Source organism: Onychostruthus taczanowskii, unplaced genomic scaffold (genome assembly GCF_017590055.1).
Source record: "Onychostruthus taczanowskii isolate IOZ18803 unplaced genomic scaffold, ASM1759005v1 scaffold51, whole genome shotgun sequence".
NCBI lineage: Eukaryota > Metazoa > Chordata > Aves > Passeriformes > Passeridae > Onychostruthus > Onychostruthus taczanowskii.
Window position 1 is genome coordinate 5941843 of NW_024502680.1, and position 15591 is coordinate 5957433.

Genomic DNA, 15591 nt, shown 5'->3' on the forward strand with positions numbered 1-15591 from the left:
TTCCAGAGGTTTCTCATCAAAATTTCAAAAGTTTTCAGAAAGACTAAATCTTTTTAAGGAAGACTGGAGACTGGTCTTAAAAGCCAATTTAAATTTCTCAGCATTCCCTAGAATTTTCCTTTTTGAAGTATCTGGCCTTTACTAGAAAAGCTCCGCACTTCTTCTGAACCCTCCTTGCAACAGAGAATCCTGCCGACAGGGAAAATCCCTCATGGATGAAGGCAAGTCAGGGAAGGACACTGCAAACTGCAAAGAGGGTGTGAACAACTGCAAGAAAGGGCATGGCAACTCTAGAGGTCAGACATGATTCACACTCAAAAAACATTTCTGTTCACTGTATTTACCGGCTGCACTCTGTGCAATGGACGCTGCAATCTTTAAAGGTTCAAAAATCAGAATCTCCTGCCTTCTAGAAACACATTTATCAGAAGGGGGGAGGCATGGGACAACACAGGAAAGAAGTTTATTTTAAAAACAAAAGGAATCAGAGTGAAAAGTCTATTACATGCACTATACATCTTCTATTCCTGTGCAGAGACCTGAGAGCTCAATGCCATGCGTAGGTTCCTTGGGAGGCTTTTCAAGTCCATAACAGAATTTATATTTAAAACACTATTTCCATTATAGTGTTCAGATCATGAGGCATGATGAAGATTTTACCACTGCAGATCCAGGACCCTTAAAGAGACTCATCTGCTTCAATAACTTAGTGACAGTTCACAGCCATTTTACATACCCTGAGTATCACACCCCGGTTACTCCCAGTTTCTCCTCATACCTCAGCACAGCTCTTTGGTGGCTGTTTTGACAGATGAGCTGTTAATTGAACTGTTGAGAGCACTAATTATGCCCTTTTCTAGCCCTTGAGTACTTAACATGTTTAGTTTTTGTAATGAACTGCTTGACAGGAGAGGAAGCAAGATGAACTCCAGACCATGGAAGTGATTTAAAAACAGATCAATTCCCAACCCCGATACACAACTCACACTCACAAATGTATTTCACTCACTGCTCCCTGTCCAGTTCCCTGTTCCTGTCAGGATGACTTCTCCCTTCTCAGTGCCTGTACCTTGGAGGAGGAAAAGCACAGGAGCTACTTTTGTTCTTGGGGCAGGGCAGCACAGCCATAAGGAATTCCATCTAAGAATTCCATCTGTCAGGAAGGCTAATGAGTCTAACGACATATGCTTGAAAACATTGTCATTTTCATGAGTTCACTCAGTTTTATCCCTGTGCCTCTCAGGCCAAAGGAGTGCCATTTACTAATAATTCAGGGCAAGAATAAAAAAAAAAGGAAGCTTCCAAGAGGGTCTCTATTCTGGCAGCTGAGGAGCTCAGCACAGCTCTTTGGTGTTATTTTAAAAACAAATTGAAAACAAAAATTAAAAAAAAAAACCCTGAACTCCTCAGTTCTCCCTTAGCTGAACATTACAAAAGTGCTTTGGAAGATTTTAAATCCAGTTTTAAGAGTTCAGCAAGTTACAGCTACTGAAACGACAAGTGAAAGGTGACTCTAATGACAATGGGAGGTGTTACTGTCTCAGACAACTTACACACCCACCGCCTTGCACCAACACCAAACTCAGCCCTAATTAGTCAGAGGTGAGATAGTGGTGCTGACCACATTCAGGAAGCTGTCCTTCCTAACTACTTTCATTTTAAGACATCGTTCTCAAGTTTTAAGAAATAGAACAAAAAAGTGTTTTTAAGAACAGAAATGCACCCTTCCATGGTCCCCATAAAACCGTCGTCCTCCAAAGCAAGAGACCTGGTTTGCTATGAGAACTGTCATTAAAAGCCAGTCCTGGACAACACATATTTTTCTGTTTATGACCACAAAGTTTTTCTGTGGCATGACTATCACCAGAAACAAAAATCTTCATTCTTCTGTTGCTGTTCTGTTATCATGGGAATTCTAATTTCAAATTTCACAGGGTTACTGCATATGCTACTTTGTATTAATAATCCAGTATAAAACAAGATAAAAGCAATAAAATAAAATCATTCCGTCTTGTAAGTCAGACATCCTCTTGCTTGGACTCAGGCTACAGTTTAAGAGTTCTTGTTAAACAAGCATGGTGAGTCTTGTTCAGCTGAAGATATGGAGCGTACACCATACACCAAGAACTGAAGCAAAATCAAGGTTATACCAGCTTTACATCCTTTGACAAAGTACTTTGTTGGAAAAGCCTCAGCTTCTTTCTTTGATGTCTATTCTGTGTAAATCACCTTCCCTGCAAGAAGTACGTCCAGCCTCTGAGCTTAGCAAAGTAACATGACTAAGATCATGTAACATTAAAAGCACATGTGGTCCAGTACAATTCTCACCACCTTCCCACAGAAAGGCTTGGAGAACTTAGTTACACACCCTGTGAACTATTAATCTGTTTTATCTTCATCCTCTGCAGCATAGATAGCTTGGTTCCTTCTCTTGATTTTCTTAACGCCGCTGTCCCCGTTCTCATCACCACCAATGCGCTTTAACGGCCTCTCAGTGGAGCTCTTTTCCTCCACCTGCTTGCTCCCTCCAGACTTCTCCAGTTCCTCGTTGTTGGAGTCCGTGGCATCGTCAGACGACACCACCATGGAGTCTGGCATGATCCGGATGTCGGAGAAGCTCGTGGAGAACTCGGGAGCGTGATCAGGGGAGGGATCTACAGAACATGTACTCAGGTCTTCATCACCACCCTCTTCATCCAGCATTATTTCATCTGGATTAAAGGATGAGAGGCCAGAATTATCTGTAGTGTATTCACTGGGTTCCTCGGCTGACCCAGCACTGTCCATCTCCTCTTCCTCCTCCTCTTCACATCCGCCTCGTCCTGAGCTCTCTTCTTTAGCCTGCTGGATCCTGTCATTGATGTCAGTGAGGCCAAACTGGGCACAGAACTCAGTGGTTTGTGGATTGATGGTATGAACTGGCTCCATGTTTTTTTGGGGTTTGCTGGGATCGTAACAAGCAGCTGTCAATGTGAAGTTGCAAGGAATTTTGAGGTCATGGTTCAGCTCTTCTAACACCTCTTTAATGGCTTCTTCTGTCACACTGTAATCCCACCTAAACAAGTGCATAAAGTTTAAATAAGTGCAGCAAGTCAAAAGGTACTGCCTGTTCCCACCACAGAGTGCAGCCTTCAAAGATGGATTATAAATTCATCATACAATAGATGCTTTACTCCTCAAGTACTTTTTCAGGAAGGTTTTCATTTGCTTTTGGTCAGTACTGAGACACCCTTCTCCCTACCAAGGATTAGTGTATTATGTCAACCCATGCCTATAACCCAGCCTGATTTTCAGGAACTATACCTCATGGTATAGTTTCTGTCCCTCAAGTGCTGGTATCTAAGTTTGCGAAACAAAACTAACTGCCAAGGTAGAACATTAAAGAAGTTGTATGCTTTAGACTACATCTTTTGCCAATATCCCCTTTTCTTTCCAAGGCATTTAGCCAGTCCTACAGGCTGCAGAACAGAAACACAACTCCGATGTAACTTTACTTCCAGTCCAGAAAATCAAACAAACAAACCACACTTTCATCTCTATTTTGCAGACTACTTACTTGGCATGGAGGCCATTATTTTCAGGCATGTTCCAGGAGCTCTGGGTCACATTAACAAGATTGTTGGTGGCCTTGAGGATTGCAATCCACTCAGCATCATACTCCAGCGAGTCTCCTGCATTGGGATCATGCTCCACGTCTATTATCTACTTACAAACACACAGAAAACAGATTAAGTGAGTTATTTCTCTTGACACCAGAATCTGATTAAAGTTTCAAAGGTTACATTCACTGTACACAGTTTTAATGAAGTTTAAAGTACACTGAGCTAGTGGTCTCAACCAAACAAGTCCTCTCAAGCCAGCCCTCCACGAAGGGCTAACAAAGGACAATCTGTAGCAGTAAAAAAGGAACTTCTAAATTTCAGCTTACAGCAATTAAAAAGCAGAACACACTCCCTCATTTACTGCCAGCAACCGGACAGTGATGCAACTCAGAAATAGAATTTGCCTGTTTCTAAATTCATGCTGCCTTCTGTTGGAGGATAGGATTTTTTTCTTTTTTAGTTTCTCTTAAGGAATTTTTCTCCCATTTGTTGCCTAAGAAGACAGAAAAACAGATACTTAAGAGAAAAAAGATGCGGCCAGGACAAGGGAGAGGATGCAGTTTGTTACATCTCTTAGCTGGGGGGATTTCTCCAGGAAAGGCAGTGATACTGCCAGATTTTGGCTGGGGGTGAGAGGCTGGGGTTGGCCCTCGCTCACTCCTAGAGATCAGAGGTGAGAGCTGTGGTCTTGTGCCAGGCTGCTGCTGCAGGGAGAATCCGCTGCCATTGTGGAGTTCTGTCCTTCACTGGCTCTCCTTACTGTGGGTGAGCCTCTGCTCCTCAGAGCGGCCGTGGGACTGGGACCTGTTAACACCCAGCCTCCCTGGGAAGGACCCTCCCCATCTACTCGGGTGCCTCGGGGGAAAACTGCTCCTCACTCCAAGGGAGCATCTCCCAGCTGCTTTCAGGAGCCTGGCTGCCACTGCACAGCCCCGGCCATTTTCTGCCACTGCTTCGGGTTTTTGGCTACAATTTAGCTCGAAACCCAGCACCCACCAGGACCCCCCAATCCTTTTGCCTCTGTCACCACTTCGGGCTTAGTGCTACACTTCGATTCACTGCCCCGGAGGCCTGCTAGCCTCTGCCATTCCAGCCGCGGCCCGCGGTTCCTGCCGCCGCCATTTCCCCGTCCCGAGGGCACCGGCCCGGCTGCCCCTGCGGGGGTGCGAGGGAAGCCCCTTTGCCCTCTCTGCCGCCGTCACCACGGGCAGAGCGGGGCCGAGACTGCGCCACAGCGTCCCCTGCAGGCGCGGGGGGAATCATCGCCCCGCCCTGCCCGACGGCCGGGAGCCAGTAGCGCCTCTGCTGGCTGTGACCGGAACTGCAGCCAAGGGGAAAGCGCAGCCCAGAGACGGCCGAGAATATACACACATTTTCTAGTGAAGAACTGCTATTGCTTTTCTCGTATCTTTGCCTCAAAGCCCCATAATTTAAAAGCTGTAATAATATGGAGAGTAGAGAGCCATATTTTCTATTCCAAGGGAGATTCCTGCCTTCTTTGGCAGACATCTCTTTCAAACCAAGACACTTCTAAGTGGATACAAACAGTCAAGAACAGTCATTCTGTATGAACACCACTCTCAGCACAGCTATGAATTAAGAGGAAACATTTTCAAACTATTTTATGATGAACTGAAATTCAGATCACTTTGTCTTCAGTGACATTAACCCAAATCAAACCATGTGGGTAAGCCAAAACCCTAGTCAGACTCTAAATACTCCACAAAGTAATTAAACCCTCCATGCTGCTGGAGGTAGTACTAATCCAGATCAGTTTTGTTCTACGATTTTAAGTCTGGACTAGCATTCATGTCCCTTTGCATAGATAGAGCCCATCCTCATACTCTCTTTCACCTTCAAAGGTATTTACTAGGGCAAATAGATCCCACCACACATCCAAAGGACAGACAATGCACCACTTTCCCGCTGTAATGATAAGTAAAAGCTATTCTATTACTAATAAAACACCTGAGTGCGTTTGAAAAACACTGTCAGCAGCTCACACTCAACAATCTATTTTAGACTCATCCTTTGGAGTCAGGTACTTGCTCTAAGCTAGATGGAAATGGTAGGATTAAGGAAACACTGTACCTACACAAAATGGTCTGCTTAGTTCAGGACAAAATCCTACAAAGACCATTCCACACAGCCAGCATTCCTAGTTTCTTTAAAAGTCCTCCAGTTGTCAGCACTATTCTTCGTCTTATACCTAAGAACAGCACTAGCAGTTCAAACAAATCAAATACTTAAAGTGAAAACCTTCTACAAACGTTCATCACCTGCAGGAAGTCTCTGTGTGGCAAGCATTTATCCAGAGCCAGAAACTTGGTTGCTTTTGGTAACTCTTCTTTGGAGTTTGTCTAGGAAGCAAATGGTGTGAACACAATCATTAGCACTTATGTGAAATTTGACCATTCTAAACAAGCTGTATAGACAGGTTCAAAGGTATAATTTCTACAGAAAAATACTTTCTGAAATAGAAAATTAGCAGGGACAAGAGAATGACAGGCTTGACTGGGAGTCCAGCAGGAAGCAGATAATAGCAAGATAAAGCAAGAGCTACATTTCAGCACGAACTAATTTCAGCTGAGCACATTCAGCCTCAGAATAAAAAGAAAAACTGTAACTTAATTGGCAACAGACCTGTTGATTCTACAAGGTCTGGAGTTAACATTTTTACATAATTTGCAAATTAAATAATTTGCAAATAGGAACAGCACTGGCACCACTTCAGGAATAACTGTTTCAACTACAGGCTGGTTTTGGCTTAAACCTGGGCTACCAGGCCTGCAAAGCTGTACTCCAGGGATCCTCCCACCCTCAGGTAACTGCTCTCTTCAATCACTCCCTTACCAGGTTTTTTGAAGTCGCCTCCTTTTTCTCAGCTATTGTGAAGTTATCTGCTTCCCCAGCAGAGCAGGAGAGTGCTTTTCTACACAGTTAAATTAGTAAGTCTCAAGAACAATAGCTATTTCATTAAACTCCTTTCTTAAAGGAGATCAGGAGTCATTTACACCCCTCATTTATAACATCTCTTTAATTTACATAAAACACTAATCCTAACACCACTTAATCTTTCATGGTTTTAACTGAATTTTAAGAACAAAAACTACTAAATTGCTTTTCTGGACCTGATAACTTGCATGAGAGTTCTAAAGTGTGCCTGGGACACATACATTCATTTTTGGTCCCTCTTTACCTCGTGTTGCATGAAAGCTGCAAATTTAACGTGGAGATGTGCTGAGAACCAGTAGGTGGGTTTCAGGTGCTGCAGAAGCTCTGAAGCAGCAGGGCTTCCCAACGTGTTGCTCTCCACTTCTTGACGGAAGAAGGATTTCATTTTGAGGAGCTGTTTCTTGTTTCCATAGTGATAGATGCTCCTTGGCCAGTCATGTGACATAAATATGTCGATGGGACGCTTCAGCTGTCAGGCCAAAAAGCACATGGCATAAATACAACATGTTGACAAAGGAGTTTAGAAATTAATTGAGGCAGCCAGCTGTGCTTTATATTGCCTTATAGAAGAGTTCATATCATCACCATAAGTCAGGCACTCAGAGGAAATCATAGAGAGCAAGTCCTCTGCCCACAAAGGCATCTTCTTCCTCATTAAATTTTCAAAAGCTTTATTTAAAAGGGATAATGGCTAAGCATAATAGTCCTCAAAGGACACACCCCTCAGATGTCTGATCAACCTGTTAAAGCATGTTCAATATTCAGCATACTTGATCAGAGTAGCTTTAACTTCCTACTTCCAAATTAATGAAAATTACCCTTGCTTAAAAGAAGAGACTTTCCACTGACCTGTTTGAGTTTGAAGACCTCAATATTCCTCACATGGTAAGCACTTCTGATGGTCTGCTGGTTGTATGGTGGGCACTCAAAGTGGCCTGAAATGTTGCAAACAAGAAGAGTTGCCTGAATCACTAGTTCCCTCCTACACAGCAGCTTTTTGGGGTCACACAGGCACCTAGAGTGACCCCAAATACAAGGCTGTGATTTTTCATGATTGTTCAGAGTGCTGCCACCCATCACATAACTACAGCTTAACAGGTTCAGCAGCAGCCTAAACATCCCAGTCACTGTCCACAGGCACCACAGGCTCCGGAAGCACCAACATGTAGCCTGACATAAGGGATGACTTTCCAACTTTGCCTTGGGACAAAACACATGAATGCCTAGCATAGCTCCTACATACTCTACAGAATTAACAGAAAAATTGCTCTTTTAGTTATTGCCTAAAGAGTCTCATGTCATCTCCCTCATGCAATATTCAAGCGTATGAAGTGCCCCCTTGATGACAGCAAATTGAATTAGTGTTGGCAAGTATCAGACAGAATCAAGTGTTCTAGAAAACTGGTTCAGTACTTTGCAGCTTGACAGCCACCTGCAAAGCTTCTGTGAAGCTGTTTGTTACTAAAGACAGCACAGTACAGTAACCACAAGAACCACTCTTCTAAGTGCTGAGATCAGAAAGAATAAACTATCTTCTACTCACTGACATGGGGTATCATCTTTGACACCCTTCCCAGGAAGAACTCTCAAATACCCACCCACATAACCAGGAGGAACCAGATGTACACTCCCTAAACCTCAGGGCAGGACAATACACTCATACAGTGCCACAGTTATAAACTGACTGCTTCACTCAAGGAAAATCAAACAGTGTTGCACTGCACGCTGAAAGGACACTGCCATGGAAAAATCAACACTGTTCCAACAACGCTCCAAAGGTGCCTTGCTTCCTGCCGTGGTCACTGGGCAGCTACAGACTCGTCTACCAACTCCAGAACAATCGGTGTACTGAACCAAGAGGGGTTTCCAGGCTAGGAGAGGTTTTGGCGGTGAGCACAGGCAGACCCTCACACCACAACGCGGCCCCGGCTCTCCCCTCCCCGCTGCCCCGGTACCTTTCCGGTAGTCGTGAGACTTGAAGATGCCCGAGATGCCGCCGATCCTGACGCCGCGGAACCGCACCACGCCCGCGTAACCTGCGGGACACGGGAGGGCGGTCACGGAGGGGCCGGGCAGGGCAGGGGCTGTGGGGGAAACCCCGGGGGACCTGGACTGGAGCGGAGGGACCTTACCCAAGTAGTAGATGTTGGGCGCGACCCACCCGCCGTAGGGCAGCTCCTGCAGGTGGTTGGAAGCCTCGTGGTTGCCGCCGATGAACACGGTGAGCACCGGGGCTTTCTTCTCGCCCGAGTAGTACCTGCGGAGACACGGCAGCTGCTGGACCCGGCCAAGCCCGCGTGGGTCGGATCGGGTCGGGGCCCGGGGCCGGGCCGGGCCGGCGGCGCTCACCGGTAGAAGGTCTGCATGTGCCGGTACTTAGCCGGCACGGCCATGCACCGCAGGTCCGCCTCGTTCCGCACGGCCTGGAAGTCCCCGCAGCAGAGCAGCAGGTCGGGCCGCACGTTGTGGCGCCGCTGCAGCAGCTCCAGCGTCTCGTACATCTTGTCCAGGGCGCCATGGCAGCACCCGGCCACCGCCACCTTCATCGCCGACCGCTGCAACGAGCGGGCGCGGCGCGCGCCTTTTGCGTCACCGCCGCGCGTGCCTTGACTCATCTCCCCGCGCTCCTTTGCGTCACCGCTACGCCTGCGCCGTGTGGGGGACACAAGGGGCCGGGGGGCGCTGGGCCCGCCCGGTCGTCTCCGCTGCCCGCGGGCTTGCCGGAGCGCTGCGCTGCGGGAGCCGGCCCGCTGACCGCCGGGGGCCCCCGCCCGCCCCACCCGAGCAGGGAGGTCGGACCTGGTGACATCCGATGGTCCCTTCCGGCCTTGCCCGTCCTTCACAGAAAGGGTGGCCAGGCACTGGAATGGGCTGCCCGGGGAGGTGGTGGAGTCACTGTCCCTGCAGGTGTTCTGGAGCGAGCTCAGAGCAGGGAGCGGAGCTGGGAAAGGATCTCCAGTCTGAGAGGAGGAGCTGGGGGGGCTCAGCATGGAGAAAAGGAGGCTCAGGGGGGCTGTTCCTGCTCTCCACAACTCCCTGTTGACAGGAGGGTGCAGCCAGGGGGAGGTCGGGCTCTGCTCCCAGGGAACAGGACAGGACATGGCCTCAAGCTGCAGCAGGAGAGGTTTAGGTCGAACATCAGGAGGAATTCCTTCATGCAAACGGCGATTAGACACATTAGAAAACGGGCTGCCCAGGGAGGCGGTAAAGTCCCCGTCCCTGGAGGTGTTTATGGAAAGACTGCACGTGGCACTCAGTGCCCTGGTCCGCTTGTCAAGGCGGGGATCGGCCACAGGGTTGAGCTCGATGATCTCAGGAGGTCTTTTCCAGCCTTGGTGACTGACTCTGTGATTCTGTAGCTGGCCAGTGGGACCTTCGCTCCGGCGGTAACACTGGCACAGCGATGAGCACCACGGTCTGTACGTGGCCAGGAAGGCTCGTCCCGCCCACAGAGTGGGTTGTAGAGCGGGGCAGGAGCCCGGCGGGGGCACCCGGGCTGCACGCTGCACAGGGAGGGCTGTCGGCTGCCCCGCTGCACAGCACCCGCCGAGCGCTGCAGCACCTCCTCGGCCGGCCCAGTGGGGAGCAGCACCAGCTGTGCTTATCCCTCACGCGTGGCTCACACAACACACAGTGGTGGTGGAGCGGCGCGAGCAGTGGCTGTGCACGCTTCCACCTGCAGTTGGAGCTGATACAACACCGAGTCGGGCCAGTTCAGCCTCAGGCAGGGGAGTTTTTAGCATAGCCAAAGCGCTGGCTTCTGTAACTTTGTAGCACACAGGGACAGGAAGAGGCCGGGACATCACCAGGGCAAGCACGTATGAGGTGGGGTGAGAAATCCCCTGCTCCTCGGGACTGACAGGCTCCTCTTTGGAAAGCACTGATTTCCCACTTTGGAAGGGCAGTGGGTTGGATTGTAGGGTGGCCTTGTGTTGTCACGTAGTAAAACCACTCCGGACTTTCCACTTCAAGACTGGTTTGGAGGTTTTTTTTAAGTCTTGGGATTGAACCAAATTGCAAAGATATAGTTAAGCATTAACTTGCTACTGCTTCCTCTGTAATCATGGAACCAAGTAGACATTCCTGTTCCCCCATGGCAGCAAGCATTACATAATGGCCTCTCTTTTGATACTAAGAAAATATGAGTGTTGTCTCCTAGGTTTCATAATTTCACAGTGTTGCATTACTCTGTGTACTTTGGGGCTTGTCCAAGCCCAGCTGAAGTGAAGGGGAAAATTCCTCTGGCTTCCAAACCCCACAAGTCTCCAAGGGGAAAACACACTTCGGGTGCACTTGGCTCTTTCACTAACTTTGCTTAGACCTACCTGGAGTAGTGCAAGAACTCATCAGTCCAGCGCCTCTCCTGGGAAAGCTTTCCGACTCTCTGGAGGAGAACAACAACCTCTTGTGTTTGCCATCTCTCAGACTTCCTGAAAGGAAGGGACTGAGAGACAGGAAAGGTCCGTGACTGTCTGGAAGATGCCACCTTACCCAGAGTACATCATCTCGAGGGGCTTCCTGAGATACCTGCCCACCCAAATTCATCCCCAGACAGGCAAGGTAAGCTGATATTGTAATTGTATTTCCTGAGTTTGTTGGCTCAGGCTAATTTCTTATACTCTATGTGCCCCTTATCCCAAGTGAACTGGTGCACAATAGAGTCTATAAAGTTGGGCTTCTTTTATGTCATAGTATTTTAGTGCTTGTGCACTACTCATGATGCATCTCAATATCCACAGTTAAACTCGGTGTTGACTGAGCAAAACTGCTCTGACCTTTCCAGAGCACAAAGGGAATCAGCCATGCTGCTGTTTACAGGGTAGGTGGCAGCAAGTTAATGCTTAACTATGTTATTGTAATTTTGTTCAGTCCTTCAAGACTGTTTGAAAACCCATGTGACTGAGGCACAGTTCTCTTCCAGCACATGAATGACCTGTGTTTGGCCTTGGATTGGGTTTTGCAGTCATAGTCTCTTGCCCCAGTTGCCTGTGCATGTGTCTCATGCCTGAATGTCCAGTCCTGCAGCAGAGGACTGAGTGTATATCCTGTCCTGCATGAATGGCCAGGGAACTGTGGGGCCAAGGAGGGAAAAGTCCCAACAAGCAAGCTCAGGTCAATAGATTGCTTGGGCTGCCCTTTTGGATCTTGCCTGCCTGCACAGAGCAGTAAATAATGGTTTCTTCCTGAGCTGACTGTGGTAGTTTAGTACCATGAAAGTAGTTTTCCTCTGCAGAGAAATGAAGAATAAAAGGCATCTGAAGGGGCTGTGGATGACAGGAGTTTCTTCCCTCATCTCTGAGAACGGAATGAGAAGACCTTTTGAAGACTTTTCTGTCAAGTGCTTCCTAGTGTTTTTAGAGTATGCTAACAGGTTTTTACCATGATTTACATATTACTAAAATGAAGAGGAACAGCAAAAGGGAGGTATCTGTCTGACTTTTGGGGAGGGACGGCATGGCTGAGAAGGGAGGTACAAGGAGAAGTGCTGGGAGACAGTGTGAAGGAGAGGGAGATGCACTGGAGTGCAAAAGACAAATCTGTTATGTTCCAGCTGAGATTTTGAGCTGCTGCTGTAAGCTGTGAGAGCATGTGAGATGGCAGGTTGATGAGTGTGCGCAACTGAAGGGAGGGGCTGCTGCAACCAGACAAAACTAAAGCTCGCTTAGAGGAGGCTGGCCTGAATGTCACATGGCTTACCTGCAGCTGTGTCCAGGTGTCTTTGGGCATCTCCTCCCCTATATTTTGTCTGATGATTGCAACATGATCTGCAGTGCAGCAACACAGCTGCCAACGCAGGGCCTGTTCCTGGCTGAGGCATTGCAGCTGCCTCCCTGTTCCAGCTGCACCAACAGGGCTCTTTCCCTCTTAATTTGTACCTTTTGCCAGAGGACACTGCTTTGCTGGAGGGCAGCACTGATGGCCTCCAGCCAATGAAGGCTGGAAGCTGTCTGGAGGAAGAGATGAAGCAACCCTTAGTAAATTTGCAGATGATACCAGGCTGGTTGAGGGTTTTGCTCAAGGGCAGGAAGGCTCTGCAGAGACCTGGACAGACTTGATCAAGGGGCTGAGGACAGCAGTGTGAGGTTCAGTAAGGTCAAGTGCCACATCCTGCACTTGGGATCATCACAATAACCTCTTGCAGCTCCAGCCTGGGGCAGGGGTGGCTTGAGAGCTGCTCAGCAGGGAGGGACTCTTGGGGGCTGGTCGGCAGCAGCTGGATATGAGCCAGCAGTGTGGCCAAGAAGGCCGGTGGCATCCTGGCCTGTATCAAGAGCATTGTAGCCAGTAGGACCAGGGAAGTCATTCCTCCCCTGTACTCAGCATTGGTGAGGCTGCACTGCATTCACTTCTGGGCCCTTCACCTCTAAAAGGATATTGAGGGGCTGTGGCATATCCAGAGAAGGGCAACAAGGCTCGGGAAGGAAACATACGCCATGAGGAACACCTGAGGGAGCTGGGTTTGTTTAGCTTTGAGAAGGCTCGGGGTGGAGAGGGGGACGGGACATCATCACTCTGCACAGCTCCCTGACAGGAGGCTGTAGTGAGGTGGGGCCGGTCTCTGCCGTGCCTGCAGTGAGGCGACAGGAGGAAATGGCCCTAAGCCGAGACAGGGGAGGTTCAGATTAGCTATTAAAAAAAAAAAAAAAAAAAAAAAAAAAAAAAAAAGACTCTTTGAGCAGCCAGGCACTGGAATAGGTTGCCAGGTAGGTGATGGAGTCATGGTCCGTGGAGGTGTACAAGAGGCGTCTGGTTCTGGCGCTGGCTGATGTGGTTTACGGGTTACAGTGGCAGTGCTGGCTGCATGGTCGGACTGGATGATCTTGAAGGTCTCTTCCAACCTTGACGATTCCGTGATTCTATAAGGGCGTTGGTGGCGTTCCTGAGGGAAAAACAAAACCCGCCGTCCGCGACGATTGGAGATCGGCAGGCGGGGCTGAGGCGCGGACGGGCCGTGAGGCGGCCCCGGGGCTCTCTGAGGCGGGACCCGCCTCCGCCCTCCGCCCCCCCGGCCCGCGGCGCTGGGCGGGCCCGGCCGTGCGGAAGGGGCGGCCGGGGCGGGCGGCGGAGCGCGCCCGGCGGCGGGAGCGGCGCTGGCCATGGGACGGGACGGGGCGCTGCCCCGGCGGGTACGTGTGAGCGGCAGGGCCCGGGGCCGGGGCTCGCCCTGTCTCGGGCAGTGGGTCTGTCCCGCGGGGCCCGGGGCTGTGTCTGTGCATGAGGAGCCGGCGCGGGGGTCCCGCTGTGGGCGCTGGCTCGGTCCTGGAGGGTCTGGCGGGGTGTGCTGAGGGCGGTGGGGGCCGGCAGTGCCGGGCATACGCGGGAGGCGATGCTCGCCCCGCACGGGTTGAAGCTCCGTGGTGTCCCGGGTCGTGGCTGAGAGCTGTCCCAGGAGAGTTGTCCCCAGGGGCTTAGGCGTAGCAGGTTCTGAGCACAGCGTGTCCCCAGCCCCGGCTGGCCCGGAGGTGTTGGCTGTTGAGAACCGGAGGTAAACTCCGGTGAGGCGTCCTCAGGCTGTTCTTTTTCTGTGACCACTTGCCCCAGTACCCTGGGTAGCCGGACCTTCCATTATCTTCACTGCAGCTGTGAATGAATACGTGGTCATGAAAGTAGGATTCAATTTTTTTCCCCTATGTATTTCTTCATGAGCGAGAAAGGGAACGGCTTTGGCTACCAGACTCCTTGGTTCACGGGCAGATGAATTCGAGATTAAGTTGAGCATAAACTTGTGAAACTGAGTTTGAATAACGAGTGGAATGATTTATGAAGGAGGTGTTCCTGCCGGAGTAATTCTCTCTGCAGGTCATCAGACTGCGTTGGTCTCAAGTAATGTAAATATTTTTAAGCCTGGGACTAATTATATTAACTCTCTTTTTCCTGCTGAAGAGGGAGACCCTGGGAGGTGTGCTGCTCTACGCTCCCACCTTTGCAGGAATGCAGGCTGGGGAAGGATTCCAGAGGCAGGTAGTCCCCTAAGGTGGTTGCTGTTGAGGTGCTGCCTGCAAGGCAGGGCACTTTTTTCTTGGTGGTGGTCTCATGGCTTTAGCTCACATGACGTGATGCCTGCTTCAGGAAATAACGCTTCCAAAAATTGAATAACCATTTCTTTAAGTCACCTTCTCTCTTGATTTTTTTCTTGTCAATCTCTTCAGCTTGGCAGGTCTGCTCTCTCAGGTTGTGTAGGGGGAGGTTATTTTAGTGAGAACTTTGAGGAGATTGTCAGTACTGCTAGACTTTGTTATGTAAAATGATGTTTTTAATGTCTGCTGGATTCTGAGAAACTGAAGCATGAGACAGTGGTGGGTTGTTTGGGTTTTTTCCCAGTATGTATATATCTGGAAAGGGTAATGCTGTGTATCAGTTGCAAATGATTTATATTTGCCTGAAAATGAAGGAGAAAAGTCGAAGTTCCCTGGTGGCACATGGCCCGTTTCCATTACCCAGACCTTTGCAACCACTGTCGCATCGTATTATTTTGTAGTTGTAATTTACACAGAGGTGTAATGTTAAAGGTAGCTGTGGGCAAAGCTCCTCAAATTACAGCTGACTGATGTGTGACTGCCAAACACTGCAGAGATTTTCTGGTAAAGCATCTATTTAATTTCCTTCAGCTGCAACCTGTGGAGCAGGTGATGAATAATGTGGCTCAGGCAGTTCAGAAAGCTCTGTGGTGGAGCCCTGCGGTCTGACACTCATTGCTGCTAGCCCTGGAGGTATAAATATGATGCTGCATGGTGGAATTTGTTTTCCCTTTTTTTTCATGGGTGGGGTGAGTGTTGGCTGGTGGTTTTTTGTTTTTAGTAAGGACCGTTCTCCATAGAGAACTTCTCTGCCCTTGAATTACACAGAAAACCTGACTTGAAGTGACTCTGGACTTGGCATGTCCTGTGCAGGACAGAGCTTGCTTTGCCTTCGTTGTGTAAATGTTTTCCAATACCAATTTGCCTTAAATGACTGCATGTTCTTCTTCCCTGTAAGACCAGGCTTTCTCCTATTACACTGAGCTTTTCTGAAGGTTCAGTTAGAGCTTAGATCC

The 15591-nt window shown here is 49.0% G+C and overlaps 2 protein-coding genes across 3 annotated transcripts in view; one reads left to right on the forward strand and one right to left on the reverse strand.

The window, feature by feature from the left end:
- Positions 1 to 441: 441 nt before the first annotated feature.
- On the reverse strand, positions 442 to 9134 carry DBR1 (debranching RNA lariats 1). The gene is made up of 8 exons (XM_041416366.1): positions 8907 to 9134; positions 8690 to 8814; positions 8513 to 8593; positions 7407 to 7492; positions 6802 to 7026; positions 5882 to 5962; positions 3557 to 3702; positions 442 to 3055 (listed from the first exon to the last, which is right to left on the reverse strand). The coding sequence occupies exons 1-8, from the start codon at positions 9101 to 9103 to the stop codon at positions 2380 to 2382; spliced, it is 1617 nt and encodes a 538-aa protein (XP_041272300.1). The 5' UTR covers positions 9104 to 9134; the 3' UTR covers positions 442 to 2379.
- A 4483-nt stretch (positions 9135 to 13617) lies between these two features.
- The window catches only part of PPP2R3A (protein phosphatase 2 regulatory subunit B''alpha), a 50457-nt gene continuing 48483 nt past the window's right edge, over positions 13618 to 15591 (forward strand). Inside the window, exons 1-2 of one of the 2 annotated variants that reach the window (XM_041416174.1) lie at positions 13630 to 13684; positions 15167 to 15268. The gene's annotated coding sequence lies outside the window, so the exon portion shown is untranslated. Of the gene's footprint in view, positions 13685 to 15166; positions 15269 to 15591 lie in introns of both variants that reach the window. The other variant, XM_041416175.1, reaches the window with a different exon arrangement.